The sequence below is a fragment of the Hemitrygon akajei genome, chromosome 10 (genome assembly GCF_048418815.1).
Source record: "Hemitrygon akajei chromosome 10, sHemAka1.3, whole genome shotgun sequence".
Taxonomy (NCBI): Eukaryota; Metazoa; Chordata; class Chondrichthyes; order Myliobatiformes; family Dasyatidae; genus Hemitrygon; species Hemitrygon akajei.
Window position 1 is genome coordinate 175,361,710 of NC_133133.1, and position 27,822 is coordinate 175,389,531.

The 27,822-nt window shown below is 46.3% G+C and overlaps 2 protein-coding genes across 2 annotated transcripts in view; one reads left to right on the forward strand and one right to left on the reverse strand.

The window, feature by feature from the left end:
- utp20 (UTP20 small subunit processome component) overlaps window positions 1–16,213 on the forward strand; it is a 72,303-nt gene extending 56,090 nt beyond the window's left edge. The window contains exons 21-26 of the mRNA XM_073057620.1: window positions 1,008–1,204; window positions 3,601–3,672; window positions 6,500–6,754; window positions 9,788–9,914; window positions 11,813–11,958; window positions 15,863–16,213. Coding sequence (XP_072913721.1) covers window positions 1,008–1,204; window positions 3,601–3,672; window positions 6,500–6,754; window positions 9,788–9,914; window positions 11,813–11,958; window positions 15,863–16,018 — 953 coding nt within the window. The 3' untranslated portion in view covers window positions 16,019–16,213. The remainder of the gene's footprint in view (window positions 1–1,007; window positions 1,205–3,600; window positions 3,673–6,499; window positions 6,755–9,787; window positions 9,915–11,812; window positions 11,959–15,862) is intronic.
- Window positions 16,214–19,029: 2,816 nt separating this feature from the next.
- On the reverse strand, window positions 19,030–26,022 carry LOC140734993 (thyrotropin subunit beta-like). The gene is made up of 3 exons (XM_073059783.1): window positions 25,890–26,022; window positions 25,334–25,510; window positions 19,030–20,777 (listed from the first exon to the last, which is right to left on the reverse strand). Exons 1-3 carry the CDS (start codon window positions 25,962–25,964, stop codon window positions 20,460–20,462), a joined length of 570 nt encoding a protein of 189 aa, XP_072915884.1. The 5' UTR covers window positions 25,965–26,022; the 3' UTR covers window positions 19,030–20,459.
- Between the last annotated feature and the right edge of the window lie 1,800 nt (window positions 26,023–27,822).

Sequence of the window (27,822 nt, forward strand, 5' to 3'; positions counted from 1 at the left end):
GTGAATACTGAAGCAAAGTACTCATTAACTACCTCTGCTATCTCCTCCGGTTCCATACACACTTTTCCACTGTCACACTTGATTGGTCCTATTCTCTCACGTCTTATCCTCTTGCTGTTTACCTTTATCTTACGTCTCCGTCTAAATGTGCAATGTGCAATTTATAGTAATTTGTAATAAATAGTATGTACAACAGGACAGTCAATATAACATGGAAATACAATTGTATCAGTATAAATTAATCAGTCTGATGGCCTGGTGGAAGAAGCTGTCCTGGAGCCTGTTGGTCCTGGCTTTTATGCTGTGGTACCGTTTCCCGGATGACAGCAAGTGGAAAAGTTTGTGGTTGGGGTGACTCGGGTCCCCAATGATCATTTGACCCTTTTTACACACGTCTTCGTAAATGTCCTGAATAGTGGGAAGTTCACATCTACAGATGCACTGGGCTGTCTGCACCACTCTCTGCAGAGTACTGCGATTGAGGGAAGTACAGTTCCCATACCAGGCAGTGATGCAGTCAGTCAAGATTTTCTCAATTGTGCCCCTGTAGAAAGTCCTTAGGAATTGGGGGCTCATATCAAACTTCTTCAACTGTCTGAGGTGAAAGAGGTGCTGTTGTGAGGTCCTCGGTGATGTGTATGCTGGGGAACTTAAAACTGTTCACCCCCTCAACCCCAAATCCATTGATGTCAATAGGGCTGAGCCTGTCTCCATTCCTCCTGTAATCCACAACCAGCTCCTTTGTTTTTGCGACATTGAGGGAGAGGTTGTTTTCTTGCCACCACTGTGTCAGGGTGATGACTTCTTCCCTGTAGGCTGTCTCATTATTATTTGAGATTAGGCCAATCAGCGTAGTAGATGCAGCGTTTTAGGATGTCCTCAAATATGCATCTATGGAAGGATGTGAGTAAAGTGGGTCAGTAGGGAGGAGGCCTGTCTGTGTGATGGAAAAGCGTGTGCTGGAGCTGTCGCTGAATTTGAACCTGGTTCTGATACTCCGTCCGCAGGTCACATTGAGGCTCACCTATGGCACGCACACTCCTGGGTCTGGCTCACTGCAACCCAACTCTTCGGAATGCTCTTCGCCGCTCTCCAGCCTGAAGACCTGATAGCCATGTGGGAGACAGGCAAATCCCTCGTCACTGGGAAGAACATATTGCAGACACCAGCAGCGGAGTTCTTGTGGAAAGAGCTCGATGTCAAGGTAATGAAATGCTGAGGAAGACCTGGTGTGACGCATCAGAGAGGAGAGGGCATTGCGATCGGTGTCAGCATAACTAGCAGGGGGAAAGAGCAGGCTGTGACTTGACCTGGAAAAGGAGAGGGTGAGACAGAGGTCCTTAAAATCACACTTGTATATTGAATGGATGGACATTGAGGAGGGTTTTGAATGACGGGGGATCTATTGAATATTGAAAAACCTAGATCGAGTGGATATTTTTAGTGGTAGGAGAGTCTTAGGACCAGAGGGCGCAGCTTCAGAATTGAAAGACAACCCTTTAGAAGAGAGATGTAGCAATGTGGGGTGTTGCTCACAGAGTTCTGTGAAGATCAAGTTTAAATTTGAACCCTCCATTTGTCACACTCTTCTTTGCCATTCTCTTCAGCCGTCTATAAATTTGCTGGTAATACAACCATTGTTGGTAGATTCTCAGCTGAAGATGAGAGGGCGTACGGGAGTGAGATACACCAGGTAGTTGAGTGATATTGTAGCAGCAACCTTGCACACAATGTCAGTAAGACGAAAGAGCTGATTATGGACTTCAGAAAGGGTAAGACAAAGGAACACATACCAATCCTCATAGAGGGATCAGAAGTGGAGAGAGTGAGCAATTTCAAGTTTTTGGGTGTCAAAGATCTCTGAGGATCTAACCTGGTCCCAACATACCAATGCAACTATAAAGAAGGAAAGACAGCTGCTATATTTTATTAGGAGTTTGAGGAGGTTTGGTTTGTCACCTAAAACACTCAAACTTCTACAGATGTACCGTGGAGAGCATTCTGACAGGCTGCATCACTGTCTGGTTACGGGGGTGGGGGGTGGGGGGGGGCTACTGCACAGGATCAAAAGAAGCTACGGAAAGTTGTAAAATTAGTCAGCTCCATCTTGGGAACTAGCCTCTGTAGTAGCCAGGGCATCTTCAAGGAGCAATGCCTCAGAAAGGCGGTGTCCATCATTGATGACCCGTATCACCCAGGATATGCCCTCTTCTCATTGTTACAGTCGGGAAGGAGGTACAGAAGCCTGAAGGCACACACTCAGTGATTCAGGAACAGCTTCTTCCCCTCTGTGGAAGACACTCAGTGTACCAGAGGTTCCTGAGTGTCGGAGAGCAGGAGTGAGTGCCATTGCTATTGCAAATGAAAAAAGTGCCAGGCACACTCAAAGATCTTAGGGTGGATAAGTCACCTGGGCCAGATGGACTACATCCCAGAGTCCTGAGAGAGGTTGCTGAAGAGATAACCGATGTATTGGTCATGATCTTTCAAGATCGCTTGATTCTGGCATGGTCCTGGAGAACTGGAAGATTGCAAATGTCAGTCTGCTCTTTCAGAAGAGAGGAGGGCAAAAGAAAGGAAATTAGAGGCCAGTTAGCCTAACCTCAGTGGTTGAGAAAGTATTGGAGTCTATTACTAAGGATGAGGTTTCAAGGTACTTGAAGAGACTAATGATAAAATAAGTCAAAGTCAGCATGGTTTCTGTAAAGGGAAATCTTGCCTGACAAATCTGTGAGAGTTCTTTGAGGAAGTAACAAGCAGGGTGGACAAAGGAGAGGCAGTGGATGTCATTTACTTGGATTTTCAGAAGCCATTTGATAAGGCATCACACATGAGGCTGCTTAACAGGGTAAATTCCTGTGGTATTACAGGAAAGACACTGGCATGAATAGCGGAATGGCTGACGGGCAGAAGGCAGTGAGTGGGAATAAAGGGGCCTTTTCTGGTTGGTTGCCGGTGACTAGTGATGTTCCTCAGGGGTCAGTATTGGGACCACTGCTTTTCATATTGTTTGTCAGTGATTTAGATAATGGAATTGATGGCTTTGTGGCAAAGGTTGCAGATGATACAAAGATAGGTGAAGGGGTAGGTAGTGCTGAGGAAGCAAAGCGATTGTAGCAGGAGGAATCTTTTTAGCCGGAGGCTAGTAAATCTGGAATTCTCTGCCACAGACTGTGGTGCAGGTCAAGCCCGTGGGTATATTTAAGGCAGAAATTGATCGTTTCCTGATTGGTCAGGGCATCAAAGAATATGGCGAGAAGTCAGGTGTATGGGGTTGAGTGGGATCCGGGAGCAGAATTGATGGGTTGAAAGGCTTAATTCTGCTCCTATGTCTTATGTTTTTATGGTCCCTGCAATCCAATTCCTAAATGGTCATTGAACCCATGAACACTACCTCACTTTCTTTTATATTATTTCAATTTCTGTTTTTGCATTATTTTAACTATTTAATATACATACTATAATACTTAATGTAATTGATTTACCTTTTTTAATAATATCATGTATCGTGTTGCACTGCTGCCACTAAGTTAACCAATTTCACGACATGTGCCGGTGATACTAAACCTGATTCTGATTCCTCGTACGTATATGTTGCAGGTCAAGGAGTTGGCTTTGGCCTTCTGTCACCAGCTGCAGTCGAAGTTCCTCGATCAGGTGATGGGTGATCAGGTAAGATTCTAGTTTGTTTAATGTCTTTTCCAATACTCAGGTGTAAAGGAGTCAAAATAATTGTTACTCCCGATTTCATGCTGTATAAAAAAGCAACACAATAAGATAAAGAACACAATGATTAAAAAAACACAATAAATATAAATACATAAAATAGCTTCTATACAATGATTGATTGTATGTCCATAAAGTGACACTAGGCACAGGAGTGTCTGTACATCAGGTGACTGACAGGAAATGATAAAGTAGTGGTGGTTGGGGGTGTGGAGGGGTGGGTGAGTGGGTGGAGGTGTTGGTCAGCCTCACTGTTTAGGGAAAGTAACTGTTTCTAAGTCTGGCGGTCGTGGCATGCATGCTAAATAGCCTCCTCCCTGATGGGAGGGGATAAACAGTCCATGAGCAGGGTGGGTGGGATCCTTCATGATGTTACTGGCCCTTTTCTGGAACCTGTCTATATCTGCTGTAGGCACTTGATGGTGGGTAGGCTGATGCGGTGATGCACTGGGCAGTTTTGACCACCCGTGGTAGAGGGAGCTGAGTTGTTGATCTCTCACAGAGCAGCAGCGGGGTTCAGCTGCCATCAGTCTGTACGCATCCTCTGTGCGACCATCAGAGAAGATGCTGACAAATGAGACTATTGCATTAGCTCAGAGTCACCCTCAGACATTATTTGCCTTAAACTTTACTACCTATAGTCACCACTCAAAGGGCAACAGGGTTAGAAGTACTGTTGAGGATCTCTACCACCCACCCCACAATCTCCTTGACCCACTACCTTCGGGAAGGAGGTTCAAGTACTTATTATTTTGTATTTTTATTATTATTACTTGGGTTTTTTTCTTTTTTGTATTTTTCACAGTTTGTTGTCTTTTGCACACTGGTTGATTGTTCGTCTCTGTCGTGTATGGTCTTTCATTCGGTCATTCTATTGTGTTCCTTTGCATTTACTCTGAATACCCACAAGAAAATGAATCTCAGGCTTTTTCAGTATATGGTGACATTTATGTTGTTTGATAATAAATTTACTTTGAACTTTGAAGAGCATCAGGACTAGAACTGCCAGTCTGTGTAACAGCTTCTTCCCTCAGGCTGTGAGACTAATGAATACCCTGGCACCACCAAGGTCTCATCACTCAGACAGCGAGCTGTTCACTGTAACTGTGCTGCGCACCACGTGCATTTTGAATTATATTTTGTTAACTTGTTTTCATTTGGTTGTATGTATGTATAGTCAGATGACAATAAACCTGAACTTGAAGTGGGCAAAGGAATGGAAAATGGAATTTAACTCAGGCATGTCAAAGTGGAATTTAATGTCATCTGCACAACAATATTCTATACAGGTGCAATACTAAACTTGCAGCAACGTCATGTAGCATTGTTATTGGTTAAGGGTGAAAAGTGAAATATTTAAGGAGAAATTGAGGGGGAACTTCTTCACTCAGAGGGTGGTGAGAGTGGAACAAGCTGCCAGCAGAAGTGCTGGATCTGGGTTGAGTTTCAACGTTTAAGAGAAATTTGGATAAGCACATGGCTGGGAGGAGTTTGGAGGGCTATGGTCCTCCAGAGCCATAGTTTGGAGGGCAGGTCTTTTACACATAGAGTGGTGGATACGTGGAACACCCTGCCAGAATGGTATATTCAGGACATTTAAAAGTAAAACGGAGGAGGGGAGGGATGGGTTAGATTGATCTTGGAGTAGGTTAAAGGTTTGGCACAGCCTCATGGTCCGATGGGCCTGTGCTGTGATGGTAATGTTCCATGTCCTGTTGGTCCAGGCTTTAGTTTTGACGTTGATGTGCCTGGAGAGTGCTTCACTCTGTCTGAACGCCGGCGGGACGACGGTGTTGGCAGTTTAGACATGATGGTTTGTGTCCGATTAACTTCCTTGTTTGTATAAACTAATCCCTTCTGCCTACACAGTGTCCATATCCTTTGTGTCCCTCACATTCATGTGCCTGTCTAAATCCGGCCTCTACCACCACCTCAGGAAGCACAGTCCAGGGACCCACCGCTCTGTGTATAAAACTTGTCCCTCATATCTCCTTTGAAATTACCCCCTCTCAAGATAAATGCAAGCCCTCTGGTATTAGACATTTCAACCCTGAGAAGAAGATATGTCTGTCTATCTATGCCTCTCATAATCTTTGGGGTGGAGCTATGTCTCTACAAAAGGAGGTGTTAAGTGCTCCTTCCCTCTATTAGCCTGCAGGTCACCCTTGGACAAGGTGTAGCACCTGCTTCGGCCTGTGATCAGGGTCACATGAAGCCATGGGAGCAGGTGGTGGACGGTCGTATAAGCAGCTGGTGCATATCACAAGTCCTGGTTGTGTGACCACTGATGCCAGGCAGACAGTCTCTGAAGAGTATTGATAATGGTTGGGGTCACCCATCTAATAAAGACACTGCCCAGAAGAAGGCAATGGCAAACCACTTCTGTGGAAAATTTGCCAAGAGCAATGATGGTCATGGGACCATGATCACCTGTTAAATGACATGGCATATAACGAACCCCTCGGCCTCTGCCACTGCAGAGAAAACATCCCACGTTTGTTCAATTTCTCATTATCAAACGTGCCCTTCTATCCAGGCAGCAGCCTAGTGAACATCTTCTGCATGCTCTCCATAGCCTTGACATTCTTCCTGTAATGGGCAACCAGAGCTGTAAGAATTCTCCAGGTGCAGGAGAATGGGTTTGAGAGGGGTAGTAAATCAGCCATAATGGAATGGTGGAGCAGAATCACTGGGCCGAATGGCCTGATTGTGCCCTATGTTGTATGGTCTTATGATCTTATTTCATGAAATCGGGTGTTCTTCTATTAAACAGGTTGTAAAGAACTTGTTATTCGTGACAAAACTCATCTACCTCCTGGGCCCAGTTGGTCAGGATGCTGCAGGTGAGGAGAAGGAAAGTGAGGACCAGCTCGGAGCAGAGGAGATGGAGGAACCGAGGGCTGAACCTGGAACTGTTGACAGAGTTGGCATGACTGAAAACAAGAAGGCAGACCTGACATGGCTGATACGGAAACTCTGCATCATCGCCAAGAGAGAAGCAGCCAACAGCCCGAAGCAGCCTCTGAAGGTACGTTCCTTCATAAACACCAGCTTACCAACTCAGAGGAACCTCGGTCAATTGTTATACACACAAACGTGCAGCAGCAGTAGATCACAACACATCGGGACCATGTAGGTGCGTGATAGTGTCACTGCCAATCTGTGTAATATCCACTTGTTTATCAAAGATCCATCCACTCCTCCCTTAGAAATATTAACCATGCGGGCACGGGGAGAATGTGCTGACTCTACAGGCAGTGGAAATTGAATCCCTGTTACTGGCTCTGTAAAACGTTATGCTAACAGATACACTACTATGTATTCATTTGTGAGCAGAGTGCCCCCTCCCTTGTTCCCATCAGCTCCCCCCAGATTTTACCCCTCACCTATACACCAAGGGAAATTTACAGTTGGCCAATTAGTCTACCGACCCACGCAACTTTGCTATGTGGGAGGTAAGAGGAGGACCTGGCGGGATACCACACAGTTTCACAGGCAGCACCCGGGGTCACAATCGCCCCTGGGTCACTGGCTCTGAGAGGCAGAGGCTGTACCCACTACACCATCTCATTGTCTGGCTCTGAGAGGCAGAGGCTGTACTCACTACACCATCTCATTGTCTGGCTCTGAGAGGCAGAGGCTGTACTCACTACACCATCTCATTGTCTGGCTCTGAGAGGCAGAGGTTGTACCCACTACACCATCTCATTGTCTGGCTCTGTGAGGCAGAGGCTGTTCTCACTACACCATCTCATTGTCTGGCTCTGTGAGGCAGAGGCTGTACCAACTACACCATCTCATTGTCTGGTTCTGAGAGGCAGAGGCTGTACTCACTACACCATCTCATTGTCTGGCTCTGTGAAGCAGAGGCTGTTCTCACTACACCATCTCATTGTCTGGTTCTGAGAGGCAGAGGCTGTACCCACTACACCATCTCATTGTCTGGCTCTGTGAGGCAGAGGCTGTACTCACTACACCATCTCATTGTCTGGCTCTGAGAGGCAGAGGCTGTACTCACTACACCATCTCATTGTCTGGCTCTGAGAGGCAGACGTTGTACTCACTACACCATCTCATTGTCTGGCTCTGAGAGGCAGAGGCTGTACTCACTAAACAATCTCATTGTCTGGCTCTGAGAGGCAGAGGCTGTACCCACTACACCATCTCATTGTCTGGCTCTGTGAAGCAGAGGCTGTACTCACTACACCATCTCATTGTCTGGTTCTGAGAGGCAGAGGCTGTACCCACTACACCATCTCATTGTCTGGCTCTGAGAGGCAGAGGCTGTTCTCACTACACCATCTCATTGTCTGGTTCTGTGAGGCAGAGGCTGTACTCACTACACCATCTCATTGTCTGGCTCTGTGAGGCAGAGGCTGTTCTCACTACACCGTCTCATTGTCTGGCTCTGTGAGGCAGAGGCTGTACTCACTACACCATCTCATTGTCTGGCTCTGTGAGGCAGAGGCTGTTCTCACTACACCGTCTCATTGTCTGGCTCTGTGAGGCAGAGGCTGTTCTCACTACACCATCTCATTGTCTGGCTCTGTGAAGCAGAGGCTGTACTCACTACACCATCTCATTGTCTGGCTCTGTGAGGCAGAGGCTGTACTCACTACACCATCTCATTGTCTGGCTCTGTGAAGCAGAGGCTGTACTCACTACACCATCTCATTGTCTGGCTCTGTGAGGCAGAGGCTGTACTCACTACACCATCTCATTGTCTGGCTCTGAGAGGCAGAGGCTGTACTCACTAAACAATCTCATTGTCTGGCTCTGAGAGGCAGAGGTTGTACTCACTACACCATCTCATTGTCTGGCTCTGTGAGGCAGAGGCTGTACTCACTACACCGTCTCATTGTCTGGCTCTGTGAGGCAGAGGCTGTTCTCACTACACCATCTCATTGTCTGGCTCTGTGAGGCAGAGGCTGTTCTCACTACACCATCTCATTGTCTGGCTCTGTGAGGCAGAGGCTGTTCTCACTACACCATCTCATTGTCTGGCTCTGTGAGGCAGAGGCTGTTCTCACTACACCATCTCATTGTCTGGCTCTGAGAGGCAGAGGCTGTACTCACTACACCATCTCATTGTCTGGCTCTGAGAGGCAGAGGCTGTACCCACTACACCATCTCATTGTCTGGCTCTGAGAGGCAGAGGCTGTACCCACTACACCATCTCATTGTCTGGCTCTGTGAGGCAGAGGCTGTACTCACTACACCATCTCATTGTCTGGCTCTGTGAGGCAGAGGCTGTACCCACTACACCATCTCATTGTCTGGCTCTGTGAGGCAGAGGCTGTACTCACTACACCATCTCATTGTCTGGCTCTGTGAGGCAGAGGCTGTACTCACTACACCATCTCATTGTCTGGCTCTGTGAGGCAGAGGCTGTACCCACTACACCATCTCATTGTCTGGCTCTGAGAGGCAGAGGCTGTACCCACTACACCATCTCATTGTCTGGCTCTGTGAGGCAGAGGCTGTACTCACTACACCATCTCATTGTCTGGCTCTGTGAGGCAGAGGCTGTACTCACTACACCATCTCATTGTCTGGCTCTGTGAGGCAGAGGCTGTACCCACTACACCATCTCATTGTCTGGCTCTGTGAGGCAGAGGCTGTACCCACTACACCATCTCATTGTCTGGCTCTGAGAGGCAGAGGCTGTACCCACTACACCATCTCATTGTCTGGCTCTGTGAAGCAGAGGCTGTACTCACTACACCATCTCATTGTCTGGCTCTGTGAAGCAGAGGCTGTACTCACTACACCATCTCATTGTCTGGTTCTGAGAGGCAGAGGCTGTACTCACTACACCATCTCATTGTCTGGTTCTGAGAGGCAGAGGCTGTACTCACTACACCATCTCATTGTCTGGCTCTGAGAGGCAGAGGCTGTACCCACTACACCATCTCATTGTCTGGTTCTGAGAGGCAGAGGCTGTACTCACTACACCATCTCATTGTCTGGTTCTGAGAGGCAGAGGCTGTACTCACTAAACAATCTCACTGGCTTTAAAGCATCTTTCTAATTGTCTTTCTTTCCGATGTTTCCTCTCCAGCGGACCTGCATCTTTAAGTTCCTCGGGGCGATCGCTATGGATCTGGGAGTGGAACGAGTGAAGCCTTTCCTGTCGATGATTATCACACCACTTTATAGGGAATTAAACAGTACATACGCAGAACAAGGTAATCTTGTCAGTTGAATTTTGTTCTTTCTATAATGACATCCATTGCAAATGATGGATACCTCAAAAAGGCGGCATCCATCACCCAGGACGTGCCCTCTTCTCATTGCTACCATCAGGGAGGAGGTAGAGGAGCCTAGAGGTACTCAGTGTTTCAGGAACGGCTTCTTCCCCCCCACCATCGGAATGGACTTTGAATCCACACTATCCACATTACCTCACTATTTTCTGCTCTCCTTGTGCACTATTTACTTAATTTAATTTTTATACATTTCATATTGTAAATTATTATTATGTATTGCAATGTACCGCTGTCACATAACAACAAATTTCACAACATAATCCAGTGATATGAAAGCTGGTTCTGATTCTTATTCCTCAGTACTTCGCAGAGTTCCCTGCTGCCGTTTGTCAGTATGAGGAGAGGTGGAAACACCTGCAAATCGGAAAATGCTCACCGAATGTTCGCCTGCCCTGTCTGTGTGATGCCTCATCTTTCCTCTCCCTCCTACTACCTTACAATCAGATAACTAACTTACCCCTACTAGGACATAGGTGCCAGAGTCCTCTGTCCTGGGCCAGTCTTTCACATCTGACTGAAGATCCATTCTCTCCCAGGGAAGAGATCTCTGGCATTTCTGTAGTTCTGGGTTTTTATGGAATGGGGTTACTGGCCCCATGCCCAGCCCTCATCCTTCCATGGCCGTGCTCGGGACTGTCCATGGCAGAGTTAATGTAGGATAAGGATTGACTTTTATTTGTCACAAGTACATTGAAACATCGAACATACAGTGAAATGTGTCTATTCAAATCAGCGAGGATGTGCTGGGCAGCCAAGTGGCACACTGCTTCAGAAACTGAAACAGCGTGCCCATGCCCACAGCTCACTGTCTCATACATCGTTAAAACCAGAGCACCCAGAATCAGAAACTGAAACAGCGTGCCCATGCCCACAGCTCGCTGTCTCGTACATCGTTAAAACCAGAGCACCCAGAATCAGAAACTGAAACAGCGTGCCCATGCCCACAGCTCACTGTCTCATACATCGTTAAAACCAGAGAGTGCGGAGAGTGTGCAAATCCCTTCAGGCAGTAGCAGGAATTGAACCCCAACCTTGTAATGCAATTGCTCTGAGCGCTACACTACCGTACGCCCGAACAACAAGCTCCCAATTGGCCAGTTACTAAACAAAAGCTGGTATGTAAATTCTCCCAGACATTTTAAATGCATCTATGGTATTCGTTAATGCCTGGGGAGTGTATATATTCAATTAGTTCAGTGTAATATATTGAAACGTAATATTGAAGATTGTTTAAGATTCAAGATAGTATTTCCTGTACACAAGTGTGAAGGAGAATTAAATAATTGTTTCTGTGGATCCAATGCAGCACAAAAAAACACAATAAGATAAAGACAATGATAATAAACACATAACAATATAAATACATAAGATAGCTTATATATGTTGATTGTTTGTCCATAAAGTGATGGGAGTATGTGTACATAAGGTGACTGATGGGAAATAATAAAATTGTGGTGGAGCTAGTGAATGGAGGTGTTGATCAGCCTTACTGCTTGGGGAAAGTAACTGTTTTTGAGTCTGGTGGTTCTCGTGTGAATGTTGTCAATTATACGCTATACATTAACGATCTGGAAGAGGGAACAGAGTGTAGTATATCTTAAGTTTGCTGATTACTAAATTGTGTTAGTTTTTATTTGGGCAACTGCATGTCCTTGTGCTGTGTGTGTGTGTGTGTGTGACTTTTGGTACTGTGTTTAGTGCCTTGTCCCTAGAGGAACTCTGTTTAATTTGGCTGTATTCGTGTATGGTTGAATGACAATGTGCAGGTGTAGAGGGATACCTAGTAAACTGGGCCCTGAGTGTATGTTTCCTTTCAGACCCGACACTGAGGAACCTCTCCCAGGAGATCATTGAGATGCTGAAGAGACTGGTTGGTTTGGAAACCTTCTCCATGAATTTTGCTGCTGTGCAGAGACACAGCAGTCAGAAACGAGCTCAGAGGAAACGACAGAGAGCCATGCAGGTGAGGAGATCCCTTCCCCCCATATTGATCGGATGCTGCAATTGATGGCTTTGTGGCAAAGTTTGCAGGTGAAATGAAGATGGGTGAAGGGGCAGGCACAGAATGATTTAGACAGATTAAGAGAATGGGTGAAGAAATGGCAGATGGAATACAGTGTCAGGAAGTATATGGTCATGCACTTTGGTAGAAGAAGTGAAAGAGTTGACTATTTTTTAAATGGAGAGAAAATACAAAAAGCTGTGGCACAAAGAGACTTTAGGATTCCCAAAAGGCTAATTTTCAGGTTGAGTCTGTGGTGAGGAAGGCAAATGCAACGTTAGCATTCATTTCTAGAGACTAGAATATAAAAGCAAGGATATAATGTTGAAACTTTATAAAGCACTGGTGAGGACTCACCTGAGCATTGTGAGCAGCCCCTTAACTTAGAAAAGATGTGCTGACACTGGAGAGGGTTCTTGGGAAGTTCACAAAAATGAATCCAGGATTGAATAGCTTGTCATATGAAGAACATTTGATGGCTCTGGGCCCATATTCACTGGAATTCAAAAGAATGAGGGGTGACGACATTGAAACATTGAATGGTGAAAGGCCGTGATAGAGTGGATGTGGAGAAGACCTTTCCTGTGGTGGGAGAGTCTAAGACCAGAGGATACAGCCTCAGAATAGAGATGAGGAGGAATTTCTTTAGCCAGAGAGTGATGAATCTGTAGAATTCTTCGCCACAGACAGCTGTGAAGGTTATGTTTTTATGTATATTTAAGGCAGAGGTTGATCATTCTTGATTGGTCAGGGCATGAAGGGATACTGGAGAAGGCAGGAGATTGGGACTGGCAGTATATTGGGTCAGCCATGATGAAATGACAAAGTGGATTCGATGGGCCAAATGGCCTCATTCTGCTCCAATGTCTTATTCCCTTCACACTAAACCTCCATCCACAGAAACTATTCACCTCATTTCTACACAGTGATGCAACCAATGAGAATGCTTTCCACGGTGCACTACACACACACACACTCACACACACACACACACACACACACACACACACACACACACACTCCCACACACACACACACTCCCACACTCCCACACACACACACACACACACACACACACACACACACACTCACACACACACACTCCCACACACACACACACACACACTCCCACACACACACACACACACACACACACTCCCACACACACACACACACACACTCACACTCCCACACACACACACACACACTCCCACACACACACACACACACTCACACACACACACACACTCCCACACACACACACACACACACACTCACACTCCCACACACACACACACACACACACACACACACTCCCACACACACACACACACACACTCACACTCCCACACACACACACACACACACACACACTCCCACACACACACACACACTCACACACACACACACACTCCCACACACACACACACACACACTCACACTCCCACACACAAACACACACACACACACTCCCACACACACACACACACACACACTCACACTCCCACACACACACACACACACTCACACTCCCACACACACACACACACACACACACTCCCACACACACACACACACACACACACACACACACACACACACACACACACACACTCCCACACACACACACCAGTTAACCCCTCTGCTGGAATGTTTTTGGGATGAAACTGGAATGCCAGACTCCACATGTTGCCCTAAGTCAGGACTGAATCTGGGTCTCTGACACTGAGACAGCATTGCTAGCAACTGTGCCACAGACCCACGCAGGCACAGAGAGAAGGTACAAGAAGGTCCACCTTCTTTCGGGTCCACATTTAGCTCAACTTCCCCATTGTTACGAACGTATTTAAATTCATTCTGTGTTCTTTCTGATTCAGCGGGATGAGGTATTTGCAATCAAAGGAGGAACTGCAAGTGTTAAAGGCGACAGGAAGTCACTTTTTTAGAGTTGTATAAATCACACGGTACAGAAAGAAAAACAAATAATTAATGAGATCATAGTACAGAAAATAATATAATACCTTCATCTGTTTAATGAGCTAATCTACAGAATGCAAATCTAACAAGCTTCCACGCAGACTCCACTCCTTACACTAGAACTTTCCCATGAAATCACATTCTGAGACGAACATGGGTGTACAATGTTAAAATTGTACAAGGCATTGGTAAGGCCAAATTTGGAATATTGTGTACAGTTCTGGTCACCGAATTATAGGAAAGATATCAATAAATTAGAGAGAGTGCAGAGACGATTTACTAGGATGTTACCTGGGTTTCAGCACTTAAGTTACAGAGAAAGGTTGAACAAGTTAGGTCTCTATTCATTGGAGCGTAGAAGGTTGAGGGGGGATTTGATCGAGGTATTTAAAATGTTGAGAGGGATAGATAGAGTTGACGTGAATAGGCTGTTTCCATTGAGAGTAGGGGAGATTCAAACGAGAGGACATGATTTGAGAGTTAGGGGGCAAAAGTTTAAGGGAAACACGAGGGGGTATTTCTTTACTCAGAGAGTGATAGCTGTGTGGAATGAGCTTCCTGTAGAAGTAGTAGAGGCCAGTTCAGTTGTGTCATTTAAGGTAAAATTGGATAGGTATATGGACAGGAAAGGAGTGGAGGGTTATGGGCTGAGTGCGGGTAGGTGGGACTAGGTGAGATTAAGAGTTCGGCACGGACTAGGAGGGCCGAGATGGCCTGTTTCTGTGCTGTGGTTGTTATATGGTTATAAACATGTATTCATCATGATCTACTCTTGAGGCTGTAGACTTGTACACCTTTTATTTTCTCAGAACATTCCCACTTCTAGCTATTTTACCTCACAAACTTCCATTTTATTTTGGCATAAACCAAGGGGGAGTCAAATTTAACTCTTTCCTTACACTTGTTCCTCTGAGTTTGGCTTATTTTGTGGCCTTGGTAAGAGTAAAGATTGTTTAATGTCAGTTCTGTACTTCCTGCCCTTTACACTGCTTGGTTTAGGCCAGCAATGAAGGTTTTCCACGTCAGCAGTTGCCTCTTGGTTTTCACTCCTGTCGGTTGGGCTGCAAGTCCCAGGTGGAGACTCGGGAATACCGTCGCACGCGGATGTAGAAGGATTCCTCAGTGCTATTTTGTAACAGTTTTGTTTTACCAGTCAGGGTTGTTAGACCTGAGCTGAACCCCTGAACCCAGAGAACTGGTGGATCACTCTTAATCTGACCTCTGCTCTTTGACCCCTTGGCCTGGGTGACCCTACCAAGGGACAAAGCATAAAGCTGTCCAAGTCATTGAGGCACATAGGCATGGTCCTCCTGGAAAGCATTACCAGTGTGCAAGAGTAAAGGAGAATGAAATAATTGTTACTCCAGATCTGATGCAGCTCTAAAAACACAGTGAGATAAAGACACACTAATAATAAAGCACACAATAAATATAAGTACATATGATAGTTTATATATATTGATTGTATATCCAGAAAGTGACACTAGGCACAGAGTGTCTGTACATGAAATGACTGACAGGAAGTAGTGGTGGATGGGGGTGTGGAGGGGTGGGTTAGTGGCTGCAGGTGTTGATCAGCCTTAATGCTTTGGGACAGTAACTATTTTTGAGTCTGATGGCCCTAGCGTAGATGCAATGTAGCCTCCTCCCTGATGGGAGAGGGACAAACAGTCCATGAGCCGGGTGGATGGGATCCTTCATCATGTTACTGACCCCTTCCTGCCCCCTTTCTCTATATTTGCACGATGGAGGGTAGCCTGGTGGTAGTGATGTGTTAGACAGTTTTGACTACCCGTTGTAGTCTTTCTGCCTGCCGCAGTGTAACTTGTGTTCCCCGTGTGTGTGTTAGAGTGATGTGTATTAACCGCTTTCTGTTTGATTTGAGCAGACGGTCACAAACCCGGATATCGCTGCGAGGAAGAAACTGAAAAGGCACAAAAACAAAACTCAGGCAAAAAAGAGAAAGATTGAACTCCTTCGACCCAATTACAAGGCAAAGAAAGCCAGGAGTGGCAGCTTAAAGGACTTGGCAATGGTGGAGTAAAGTGGACGGAGGGAAACTGGGTTTTTGCAAATCATTTCCAGACCAGGACTTTGTGATAGAAACTGAAATGTAGTTTCTAATTTACTCTGTCACCTTCCATGGTGTATTTGTGACTGGGCTCCAGGAGTGTTTAACATGAGGTACAGTTTAATGTACAGTTTATCCAGTAAAGTCTATCAATAAAGGTGTTTTACAGAAAAATCTAGTTGATAGAGATGGATGAGCTGCTTTTCCTGAAAACTCTGATTTCGAACCTCCGCTACCTTGCGGCGATACCCACTCATGGGAAAGGCTTCGGGAGTAAACCCTGAAGACAAATCCGGAGCTGGAGTCCCTAAGACAGTCCGACGTTGTCTTCAACCTCGCTCTGGCAACTCCTGCGACGACACTGGTGCCAAGCTGTATCGGCCCTTGCCCTTCCCTTGGAGAACATCAGTGGCGTGGAGAGGGGAGACTCGCTGCATGGGCAACTGCTGGTCTCCCATACAGCCCTGCGTCCTGGAAACCATTCCAGGTGCAGATCCATGGTGTGGCGAGACTAATGGATGCCACCAATCGTGTGGTACAGAGAGTATTTGTTTACAAAATCTAAAAACAAAATATCGACTGTTTATTCCCCTCCACAGATGCTGCCTGACCTGCTGAGTTCTTCCAGCACTTTGTGTATGTTGCAAAGATTGGTCCACTTGGGAACCTGTACCAGTACAAGGCAGTGATCATACCTCTGCATTGTGTCAGTACTTCTGTTTTGGACCCAGATAAGATGCATGATGTGAGCTTCTATATAGAACATAGACCAGTACAGTACAGGAACAGGCCCCCCAGCCCACAAGGTTATGTAATCAAATGGCCAACTCATCCCTTCTGTCTACACAATGTCCATATCCTTCCATTTCCCTCACATTCATGTTTCTATCTAAAGTCCCTATTACATTTGCCTCTCCCACCACCCTAAGCAGTACATTCCTGGTACCCATCAACACACTTGCTCCTCAGTCTCCTGTAGAATTTCCCCCCGAATGCATCACGGACAACAACGAGCCTTTTCCTGGGATGAGATGCTCTTAATTTTTCATCAGTTATAGAAGAATCACTGCTCTTGCAGAGTATTTAACCAATTAGGGAATGCTCACTATTGAAAATGAAGTTGGCTCATAATCAGAGAAATATGTCCATGTTGTTGGATCTCTAGTGTCTGACGCTCTTCACCTTGTTTCTCCTGAGTTTTCACTACATTGACCATTTCAGCACAGTACAGGTCCTTTAGCCCAATCTTCTACCAGCCTTTTAATCTACTCCGAGATCAATCTAACCCTTCCTTCCTATGTAGCCCTCAATTTCCTTTCCATTATTCTTTCTTTCACATGCCAATCTACAAGTGTCTTAAATGTCCCTGTCTCTTGACATCCCTCCTGTACGTTCCTCCAATCACCTTAAAATTACACCCCCTCATATTAGGCATTTCTGCCCTACGAAAACGTGTCCAACTGTTGACTCGATCTATGCCTCTTAACATCTTGTATCCCTCTGTAAAGTCTCCTCTCATCTCCCCTTGCTCCAAAGAGAAAAGCCCTAGCTCCCTCAACCTGTCCTCATAGACATGCTCTCTGAGCCAGGCAGTTTCATGGTAAATCTCCTCTGAACCCTTTCTAAAGCTTCCTTCCTATAATCATGCAACCAGAACTGAACACAGTGCTCCGAGAGTGGTCTTTCGAGCCACGTAGCTCTTGAATTTTCCTGACTAAAGGCTAACACACCGTGTATTGTGAGGAAAGGTTCAACAAGCAAGAGCTCTGTGGGGGGAAGCGTTAGATTGATCTTGGAATAGGTTAAAGGGTCAGCACAACTTCTCTTCAGCCAGAGAATGGTGAATCTGTGGAATTTGTTGCTGCAGGTGGCTACTGAAGCCAAGTCATTGGGTACATTTAAGGCAGTAGTTGATAGATTTTAGACTAGTCAGGGCATGAAGGAATGCAGGGAGAAGGCAGGAGACTGGGGCAGAGAGGGAAATTAATCAGCTATGATGAAATATAACCATATAACAATTACAGCATGGAAAAAGGCCATCTCGGCCCTTCTAGTCCGTGCCAAACGCTTACCCTCACCTAGTCCCACTGACCCGCACTCAGCCCGTAACCCTCCATTCCTTTCCTGTCCATATACCTATCCAATTTTACTTTAAATGACAATGCCAAACCTGCCTCTACCACTTCTGCTGGAAGCTCGTTCCACACAGTTACCACTCTCTGAGTAAAGAAATTCCCCCTCATGTTACCCTTAAACTTTTGCCCCCTAACTCTCAACTCATGTCCTCTTGTTTGAATCTCCCCTACTCTCAATGGAAAAAGCCTATCCACGTCAACTGTATCTAACCCCCTCATAATTTTAAATACCTCTATCAAGTCCCCCCTCAACCTTCTACGCTTCAAAGAATAAAGACCTAACTTGTTCAACCTTTCCCTGTAACTTAGGTGCTGAAACCCAGGTAACATTCTAGTAAATCTTCTCTGTACTCTATTTTGTTGACATCTTTCCTATAATTCGGTGACCAGAACTGTACACAATACTCCAAATTCGGCCTTATCAATGCCTTGTACAATTTTAACATTACATCCCAACTCCTATACTGAATGTTCTGATTTATAAAGGCTAGTATACCAGAAGCTTTCTTCACCACCCTATCCACATGAGATTCCACCTTCAGGGAACTATGCACCATTATTCCTAGATCACTCTGTTCTACTGCATTCTTCAATGCCCTACCATTTACCATGTATGTCCTATTTGGATTATTCCTACCAAAATGTAGCACCTCACACTTATCAGCATTAAACTCCATCTGCCATCGTTCAGCCCACTCTTCTAACTGGCCTAAATCTCTCTGCAAGCTTTGAAAATCTGCTTCATTATCTACAATGCCACCTACCTCAGGCAGGGCAGACTCGATGGGCCAAATGGCCTAATTCTACTCCTATTTCTTCTGGTCTAACATTGTGGACAATGCAGCTGTACTGTGTAGTAGTGTTCAATGGTCTATGTATCTCACATCTGACAACTGAAGCAGCTACACTCCTTATGAAGACAGTGGGTGTCATCCTGTCAGCAGTGCGTGGCTAAATAATGTTAAACATCGTGGATCCTCCATAATAAAGAATGGCTTTTCACCCAAATCTAAAACCAGCACCATTACGTTAAGGGCTAAATATTGCAAAGATTAATCAGCACACAGTGACACTGGTTCCGATCAGGGTCCCACCAAAATGGTAACGTTTGCTTTTTGAAAATGTTTATTGGAAGATTCTGAAAACCTTGCATGCGTAACCAGAACTTTGGAATTTCAAAGTATCTCAGACAACACTTGGGATTCAAGTTCGGGAGACAAAGGTTTCAACAGAAGGAAGATTGAGGAATAATAAATTGAGGAAAAGATTAAAGGAAGATTGAGCAGACAGACAATTCAGTCCTCATGGAACCTCACCAATCTTGCAGGGTGAATCTGGTGCTTAACAAATTAAACAGCAAACATTAATCACACATCTATAAAGTGTCTCTAAGTTGGATTTGATTTAAATACAATAATTGCTCATCTCTTTAATTTTCTGCACCAATGATTTGTATTTTTACAACATGCCAATAAATCTTTGCCGGTGTACCTCAATAGGTTATGGAGCGATGGGGAAAAGTAGACCTATACTGCCAGCTGCTGGCCACTGTCAGCAACTGCAGTTTTACACCAATTAGTGAGTCAGACGTGTTTGGAAGCACTTTTACAAGAAGTGGTTGGCGGCTGAATTCTTGAGCTCTTTTTCAAAAAAGCTGCTGGGGTCGTGTGTACGTTCAATCACCAGCAAATGACTGATGGATTTCTGTTGAACAAAGGATTACGGCGCAGGGAAGGGACAGAGTATAGTTTAAGGGTCAGTTGAGGACGTGCAAGAAAGGCTTTGTTGGGCATTCTGGGCCCTTAAGCTTTCTAGGCAAAGCCCAGCAAGTACAATGGCTAATGGACCCCCAGGTTGGCGGTCCTTGCAGGCAGGAGGCCCCTAGGTAAGCACGTCAGCAGAGTACGGGATCCCGGTGAATACTGGGGTCGACCAGAAGTCCAGGTCGGATGGCTGAAGCTCTGCGTCTGCGAGTTTGTGAGCCTGCTGGGAAGGTTGGAGGCTTGGTGTCCATGAGCCCGCTGGAGGCCTGGATTTGGCTGTCCTGGGGTTGGATGACTGTCTTTGTGGGTGGGAAAGGGGCTTGTTTTGCTGCTGTTGTTTGTGTGGTTTGCTGAACATAGTGGGCATGCTGTGTTGGTGCTAGAATGTGTGACGATGCTTGTGGGCTGCCCCCAGCACCCCCCCGTATGATACGTTGGTTGTGGGCGTGAGTGACGTATTTCATGTGATAAGTGAATCTGATTGTGAGGAAGAGGTATGTGAGGATCAATGAAGATCTAATAGAACGGAGGAAGAACAGGAAGACTCTCCTGCTGCTGTGTGTTACCTGAGAGGGAGAGAATGGGAGAGCGAGAGGAGGGGATGTTCCACTGAGGTTTGGTGCAGTAGAGGGGTGCTTCGATTCCACTGGTGCAGTCTGTCGTATCGGTCAGGCACTGGCTACACACACAGCTCAGGACCACCGGAAACCTGTAAACGGGGTCGATGTTGGCTGGACATCCCGGTAGCCTGATGGAAATGTACTCGATCTCTCGGTAGGTGCAGACTCTCTGCGTCAGGGCCATCTTTGGCAGAAGGGTTTTGATGTTGACATCCTAGAATACAACACCATTCTTTAACAGCTGAAAGCGGTTTCTCATGTCCATACATGGCATTAACACACAGCTAGGTGGAGTCAGAGTCACACAGCAAAGAAACAGGCCCTATGCTGACCAGGATTCCCATCTCAGCATGGTGTGGCACAGTAGCGTTGTTACGCAGTGCCAGCAACCGGAGTTCAATTCCCACCACTGTCTGTAAGGAGTTTGTACGTTCTCCCCGTGACTGTGTGGATTCCTCCAAGAGTTCCAGTTTCCTCCCACAGTTCACAGATGTACGAGTGAGTAGGTAATTAGTCACGAGTGCTATTGGGTGACGTGGGCTCACTGGACTGGAAAGAGCAGGAACCATGCTGTATCTCTAAAACAGGCAAAATGCTGGAGGAACTCAATAGGTCAGGCAGCATTTATGGAGGGAAATGGACAGTCAACAACTCTTGTCAAAACCCTTGTCTCAGGCTGAGAAACTAAGGCGTTCACCATCCATTCCCCTCCATCGATGGTGCCTGACGTGCTGAGTTGCCATATCTTGTGTGTGTGTGGCTCAAGATTTCCTACATCTGCAGAATCTCTCAGGATCCCGTTTGCCCATATTTGGCCCGTATACCTCTAAGCCTTTCCTGATCAAGTGTTTTTTAAATGTAGTTATTGTGCCCAGCTCTGGCACGTCCTCTGCAGCTTGTTCTGGACCACCATCACATGGAATGTACAACAGGAACAGCCCCTTCCAGGCCATGATGTCTGTGCTGAACACGATGCCAAATTAAACTAAATCTCTTCTGCCTCCAACCCCCATTTGTCCCATGTGCTGATCTAAAAGCCTCCTGAACGTCCCTGTAGGGTCTGTTTGCACCACCAACCCCAGCAGTGAGTTCCAGGCATCTACCATTCTTTGTGTAAAATACTTGCCCCACTCAGTCCCTTTGGCCCACAATGTTGTGCCAAACAAATTAAATTAGTAGCCAGCTAAACTAATCCCTTCTGTCTACACAATGTCCATATCCTTCCATTTTCCTCACATTTGTGTGTCTATTTAAATGTCTCTTAAAGGTTCCTAAAGTAATTGCCCCTACCACCACCCCAGTAGCACATGCCAGACACACACCTCTCTTTGTAAAACAAAACTTTCCCCTCACATCTCCTTTGAAATTACCCCTCTCACCTTAGATGCATGTCCTCTGGTACTAGACATTTCAACCCCGGGAAAAGATATTTAAAGTCCTTTTAAAACTTCCCCCACTCTCCTTAAAACACATCTTTACCAAAAGCATTTTAAGAAGATATGCTTCTAGAATTTAGTTCTCTCGTCCTGAAACTTAATAATAATGCATTTTCTCTCTAACGAAAGGTTGACAAGCTGAAACAATGACTGCTGCTCTTGTAGTCATAGAGTACAGCTGCAAAGAAAGTCCCTTCAGCCCATCTAGTCCGTGAATAACTTATCAACCCGCACCTGAACCACAGTCCTCCATACTCCTCCCATCCGCAAACCTACTCAAACTTATCTTAAATGTTGAAATTGAACCCACTTCCACTGGCAACTTGTTCCACACTCTCACCACCCTCTGAGTGAAGAAGTTCCCCTCAGGTTCCCCTTAAACATTTCACTTTTCACCCTCAAACCATGATCTCTACTTCTACCTTCACCCGACTTCAGTGGAAAAATGGCCTGCTTAAACTTACCCTGTCAATACCCCTCATAATTTTGTATTCCTCAATCAAATCTCTTATTCTCCTGTGCTCCAATGAATAAAATTTGAACCTATTCAACCTTCCTCTGTAACTCCAGTCCTCCTAGCTTGGCAATATGCTTATAAATTTTCTCTGAACTCTTTTATCTCTTGTTTCCTTATTATTTTCAATCTTATTACTGTTTCAAGTTTTTAATTCCTCTCCACAGATGCTGACTGACCTTCTGAGTGTTTCCAGCAGTTTCTGGTTTTGTCTCGGATTTCCAGTGTCTGCGGGGTTTTTTTTTTAATCTCTCTTTCACTTGTTGAGTGAGACTCTGGTGTACACGCTGGAAAGGTGAAGGTTTCATGTCCCAGACTGGAGTTTGGCTCCAGAATCCCATGTGGGAGACTGGAAATGGGGCCCAACTACATCATGTAGAACATACAGCATAAGAACAGGCGCTTCTGCCCACAATGTTGTGCTGGCCCAGTTAAATTACTAATCAAATGGCTGACCTTTTTAACATCTGCATACTTGGAGAATTTCATATTTATTTCCTGATGACAGAATCAAGCCATTCAACCCATCAAGTCTATGCAAGCTCCAAGAGCAATTCCATTCCACCTAACCTATTCTTCTTCTTCAAAGTCCCATCAATTCCCTCCAGTGAAACCCAATTTCCCTTGGGATCAATAAAGTACGTCTGTCTGTCAGATTCTACCCCTCACCTGGGGCAATTAACCCACAGATCTCCATGCCTTTGGGATGTGGGAAGGAACCAGAGAATCCAGGGTAAAGACACATGGTTACAGGGAGAACATGCAAACTCCACACAGACAGTGCCAGAGGGTGGGATTGAACAGGGGTCCATGGAGTGGTGAGGCAACAGCCCTATAATGTGCCACTGCGCCGCCCCCTTCATCCAGGGAGAGAAGAGACAGGTAGCTGGTCTGATGGGGTGGTACTGAAGGAGTGCTGCAGTGTTGGGGGTTGTATCTGGAATGCACAGGCTAAGAGGTGCTGGAGCAGAGACTCCCACTGCATTCAGAATGATTCTAGATCATTTTAAATCTTTGGGCTGGCCCCTCCCATCGCTACTGTCCTCTGGTGCTCACTCCATGGAAGACAAGCTGGACTGCATTTGTCTGCCACTGCACTGATGCACGATGAGGAACTACTGCACGCTTGTTCTTGCAGGAGTAAGGCTCTTCGACAACGTCCATGCACTATCTATCAACAGGCCATGACACTCAGGGACTTGGGCTACATTTGTGACTGTGGTAATTACATGTGCCTTGTGCTGTGTGTGACCGTCGGTATCGTGTTATGCAGCTTCATCCCTGGAGGAACCACTGTTTCGCTCGGCTGTATTCATGCGTATGGCCGAAGACATTTAAACTTGAACTTGATGAGCTCTTAAAGTCACGCTCAGAAACAGGCCCTTCCAACCCGATGCCTCCCTGAGCTTGTCTCCTTTGGCCCATCTCCCTCTAAACCCAGGGGTACACGACCTGGGGTCCACAGACCTCTCAGTTAATGGTAAAAAAAAATGTTTGGGTACTCCTGCTCTAAACCATTCCAATCCACGTACCTATCCGTAACTTTTTCAAGATGGCAATTGTAATTTACCACTTTGATGTTTATGGGAAGTTTAGCTAGATACAGGGGTAGAAGAGGTATGGAGGGCAATCGGTGCAGGTCGATGGGAGTCGGCAGTTTCAATGGCTCAGCACAAACTAAATGGGCTGAAGGGCCTGTTTCTGTGCTGTACATTTCTATAACTACGACTTCCTCTGGCAGCTCGTTTCACTCACCACCCTGTGTGAAAACCCACCCCTCAGATCCCTCTGGCCGTGGACCTCTACCCTTTAGTTGTAGACCCCTCCTACCTTGGGCTAAAGACTGTGACCATCTACCCCTACACTGAGGGTCACCCCCTCAGCCTCTTTGCGATAGAGAAAACAGTCCCAGTCTGCCCAGTCCTGATACCATCTTGATGTGCCTTTTCTACAACCTTTCCAGCCTAATTTCCAAGACAGGGAAAGCAACAGACCAAGTGCTGATAAATGGGATTAGTGTACAGATTGAAATTACCAACCCAGAACAGCACAGTACAGGCCCTTCAGCCCACAACATTGTGCTGACCTGCATAAACGTACTACATGCTCTATCTAATCCTTCCATAAAATCATAAATCATAGGAGCAGAATTGGACTACAGCCACATTGTCTTCTCTGCCATTCCATCATGGCTGACTTATTATCCCTCTCAATGCCACTCTGCTGCCTTCTCCCCGTAACCTTTGACACCCTGACTAATCAAGAACCTATCAACCTCCACTCTAAGCATACCCAATGACCTGGTCTCCACTGCCATCCATCGCAATTAATTCCACAGTTCACCACCCTCTAGCTAAAGAGATTCCTCTCCATCACCTGTTCTAAATGGACGTCTTTCTATTCTGAGGTTGTGCTCTCTGGTCCTAGACTCACTCACTATAGGAAACATCCTCTCCACGTCCACTCTGTTTAGGCCTTTAAATATTCTATACGTTTAAATAACATCCCACCAATCTTCTGAGATCCGGTGCCTACAGGCCCAGAGCCATCAAACGCTCCTCAGACGTTAACCCTATAATTCCTGAGATCTTCCAATGATCCCTCACCAGTGCTAGCACATCCTTTCTCAGAAAGGGACCCCAAACTACTCCCAATACTTCTCTCCTACTTAGCTCAAGAACTATGATTGTTGGTCAGAATGCTGGTGGTGGGCCGAAGAGTCTGGTTCTCTGTTGTACGAGTCTGTGATTCTATTTATTGCCACATGAATTAAAGGTGGGCCGGGCGTGTCGGAGACCGGCGCATGTTCCCGCATCTTACCTGTGACATGCAGAAGCCGGCGCAGATGGTGGTGTTGATGGTCAGACAGAAGTCGCACCCTTCCTTTTCCACGTACAGCACATGCCGCGTCAGGGAGCACTGGGCACCCACCTGGGCCAGGCACGGGAGGAGGCACAGCAGACGGAGAGTGTAACACATCGCTGCCGAGGGGTCAGCCTGTTTGGAAGAGGACACCTGCTCAGTGAATCATGGAAGCTGCCCCACGGGCGCGGCGCGTTAACTACACTCGGCGTGGCGAAGACGCCATTAGGAAGCTGTGGTGTTGCTGCAGAGTTCCAGACTGCCTGAACCGAGTAATTACCAACAAACTAGGGCGAGTGGCTTTGGACAACCCAGGGACCGAGCAAACTGGCTCTCAATAACCCCCCCCCCCCCCCCCAGACCATCGGCTGAAGAAACCTCTCCAATTTCAAGCCGTTGGTCCAGCACCCCCCTCCCCTCCCCTCCCCTCCCCTCCCCTCGGAGATCTGCAGATCCCACAGAGGTTTCCAGCAGGAACGCAGAAATCTACATTCCCAGGATCCGACCAACTCACCGGGACACGGGCAGAACGAAGTTTACGGGCGAGGTGGAGACACGAGATGTCAGCCGGCTGTCGCCCCGAGCCCATGCTCCGCACGGTTTATAACGGTCCGTAACTAATCTCCGGATGTTCGCAGGTAAACTACGCGCTGTGCGCCCCGCATACCGCTCTAATCCAGGGCTTTAAGCATGTGTAATTATCTGGAGGTACACAATTAATATTAGGATCTGCCAGGGATTGAAACGGAGATCAGCTACAGAGCACTCTAACCCAAAGCAGATGCAAACTCATTAAGAGGGATGATGAGATGGTGGCGTGTGTACACTTGGTCCCGGAGTTTCGGAGAACATAGAGCAAGACAGGTTCTTCGGCCTACAAAGTTGTGCCCACCTTTTAACCTCCTTCACGATCAATCTAATTCCTCCCTCCCACAAAGCCCTCCATTTTTCTATCATCCATGTGTCAATGAGTTTCTAAAACGCCTCTAAACAATCTGCTTCTACCAACACGCTTGGCGGCACACCCTAAACATGCACCCCCCACCCCACTCTGCGTAAAACACCTACCTCTGACATTCCACCCCCCATACTTTCCTCCAATCACCTTAAAATTATGTCGCCACTATTAGCTATTGGTGCCCCGAGAAAAAGCCCCCCTTAGTCCTTGATCCGCTGCACTTATCATCCTGTACACCCGTGTAAGGTCACCTCTCTTTCTCTTTTGCTCCTGTGCTCATTCCACCCTACCTTGTAACCCATGGTGGGGGGGTCCAGGGCTTTGATTAGAGCATAATCTATAATGCATTACAGGCCCTTCGGCCCACAATGTTGTGCCGACCATGTAACCTACTCTAGAAACTGCCTAGAATTTCCCTACCGCATAGCCCTCTATTTTTCTAAGCTCCATGTACCTGTCTAAGTGTCTCTTAAAAGACCCTGTTGTATCCACCTCTACCACCATTGCTGGCAGCCCATTCCACGCACCCACCACTCTCTGTGTGAAAAACTTCCCTCTGACATCACCCCTGTACCTACCTCCAAGCACCTTAAAACTATGCCCCTCATGTTAGCCTTTCTCCCCTGGGATAAAGCCTCTGGTTATCCACATGATCAATGCCTCTCATCATCTTATACAGTTCAATCAGGTCACCTCTCATCCTCCATCACTCCAAGGAGAAAAGGCTGTGTTCACTCAAACTATTCTCATAAGGCATGCTCTCCAATCCAGGTAACATCCTTGTAAATCTCCTCTGCACCCTTTCTATGGCTTCCACATCCTTCCTGTAGTGAGGTGGCCAGAACTGAGCACAAGTGAGGTCTCACTAAGATCTTATATAGCTGTAACATTACCACACAGCTCTTGAACTCAGTCCACCGGTTGATAAAGGCCATCACATCATCTGCCTTCTTAACAACTCTGTCAACTTGTGCAGCAGCTTTGAGTGTGACCTCAAGATCTCTCTGATCCTCCACACTGCCAAGAGTCTTACCATTAATATTATATTCTGGCCTTCAAATTTGACCTACTGAGATGAACCCATTCACACTTCTTTGGGTTGAACTCCATCTGCCCAGAGTTCTGCATCCTACCGATGTCCTGCTGTAACCTCTGACAACCCTCCAGACTCTCCACAACACCCCCAACTTCTGTGTCATCAGCAAACTTACTAACCCACCCTTCTACTTCCTCATCCAGTTCATTTATAAAAATCACAAAGAGTAGGTGGTCCCAGAATAGATCCCTGAGGCACACCACTGATCACCGACCTCCATGCAGAATATAAACCGTCTGCAACCACCCTTTGTCTTCTGAGGGCAAGCCAGTTCAGGGTCCACAAAGCAGGTTTCCTGGATCCCATGCCTCATTACTTCCTGAATGAGCCTGACATAGGGAACCTTATCAAATGCTTACTGAAATCCATATGCACTTCATCCACTGCTCTGAA

Excerpts from the sequence above, each read along its gene's own strand:
- LOC140734993 (XM_073059783.1), bottom strand. The coding sequence starts at position 25,964 with ATGGGCTCGGGGCGACAGCCGGCTGACATCTCGTGTCTCCACCTCGCC. Across the intron at positions 25,511-25,889 it reads TTCGTTCTGCCCGTGTCCCG|GCTGACCCCTCGGCAGCGAT; the intron begins GTGAGTTGGTCG and ends TCTTCCAAACAG. Across the intron at positions 20,778-25,333 it reads CCGGCTTCTGCATGTCACAG|GATGTCAACATCAAAACCCT; the intron begins GTAAGATGCGGG and ends GTTGTATTCTAG.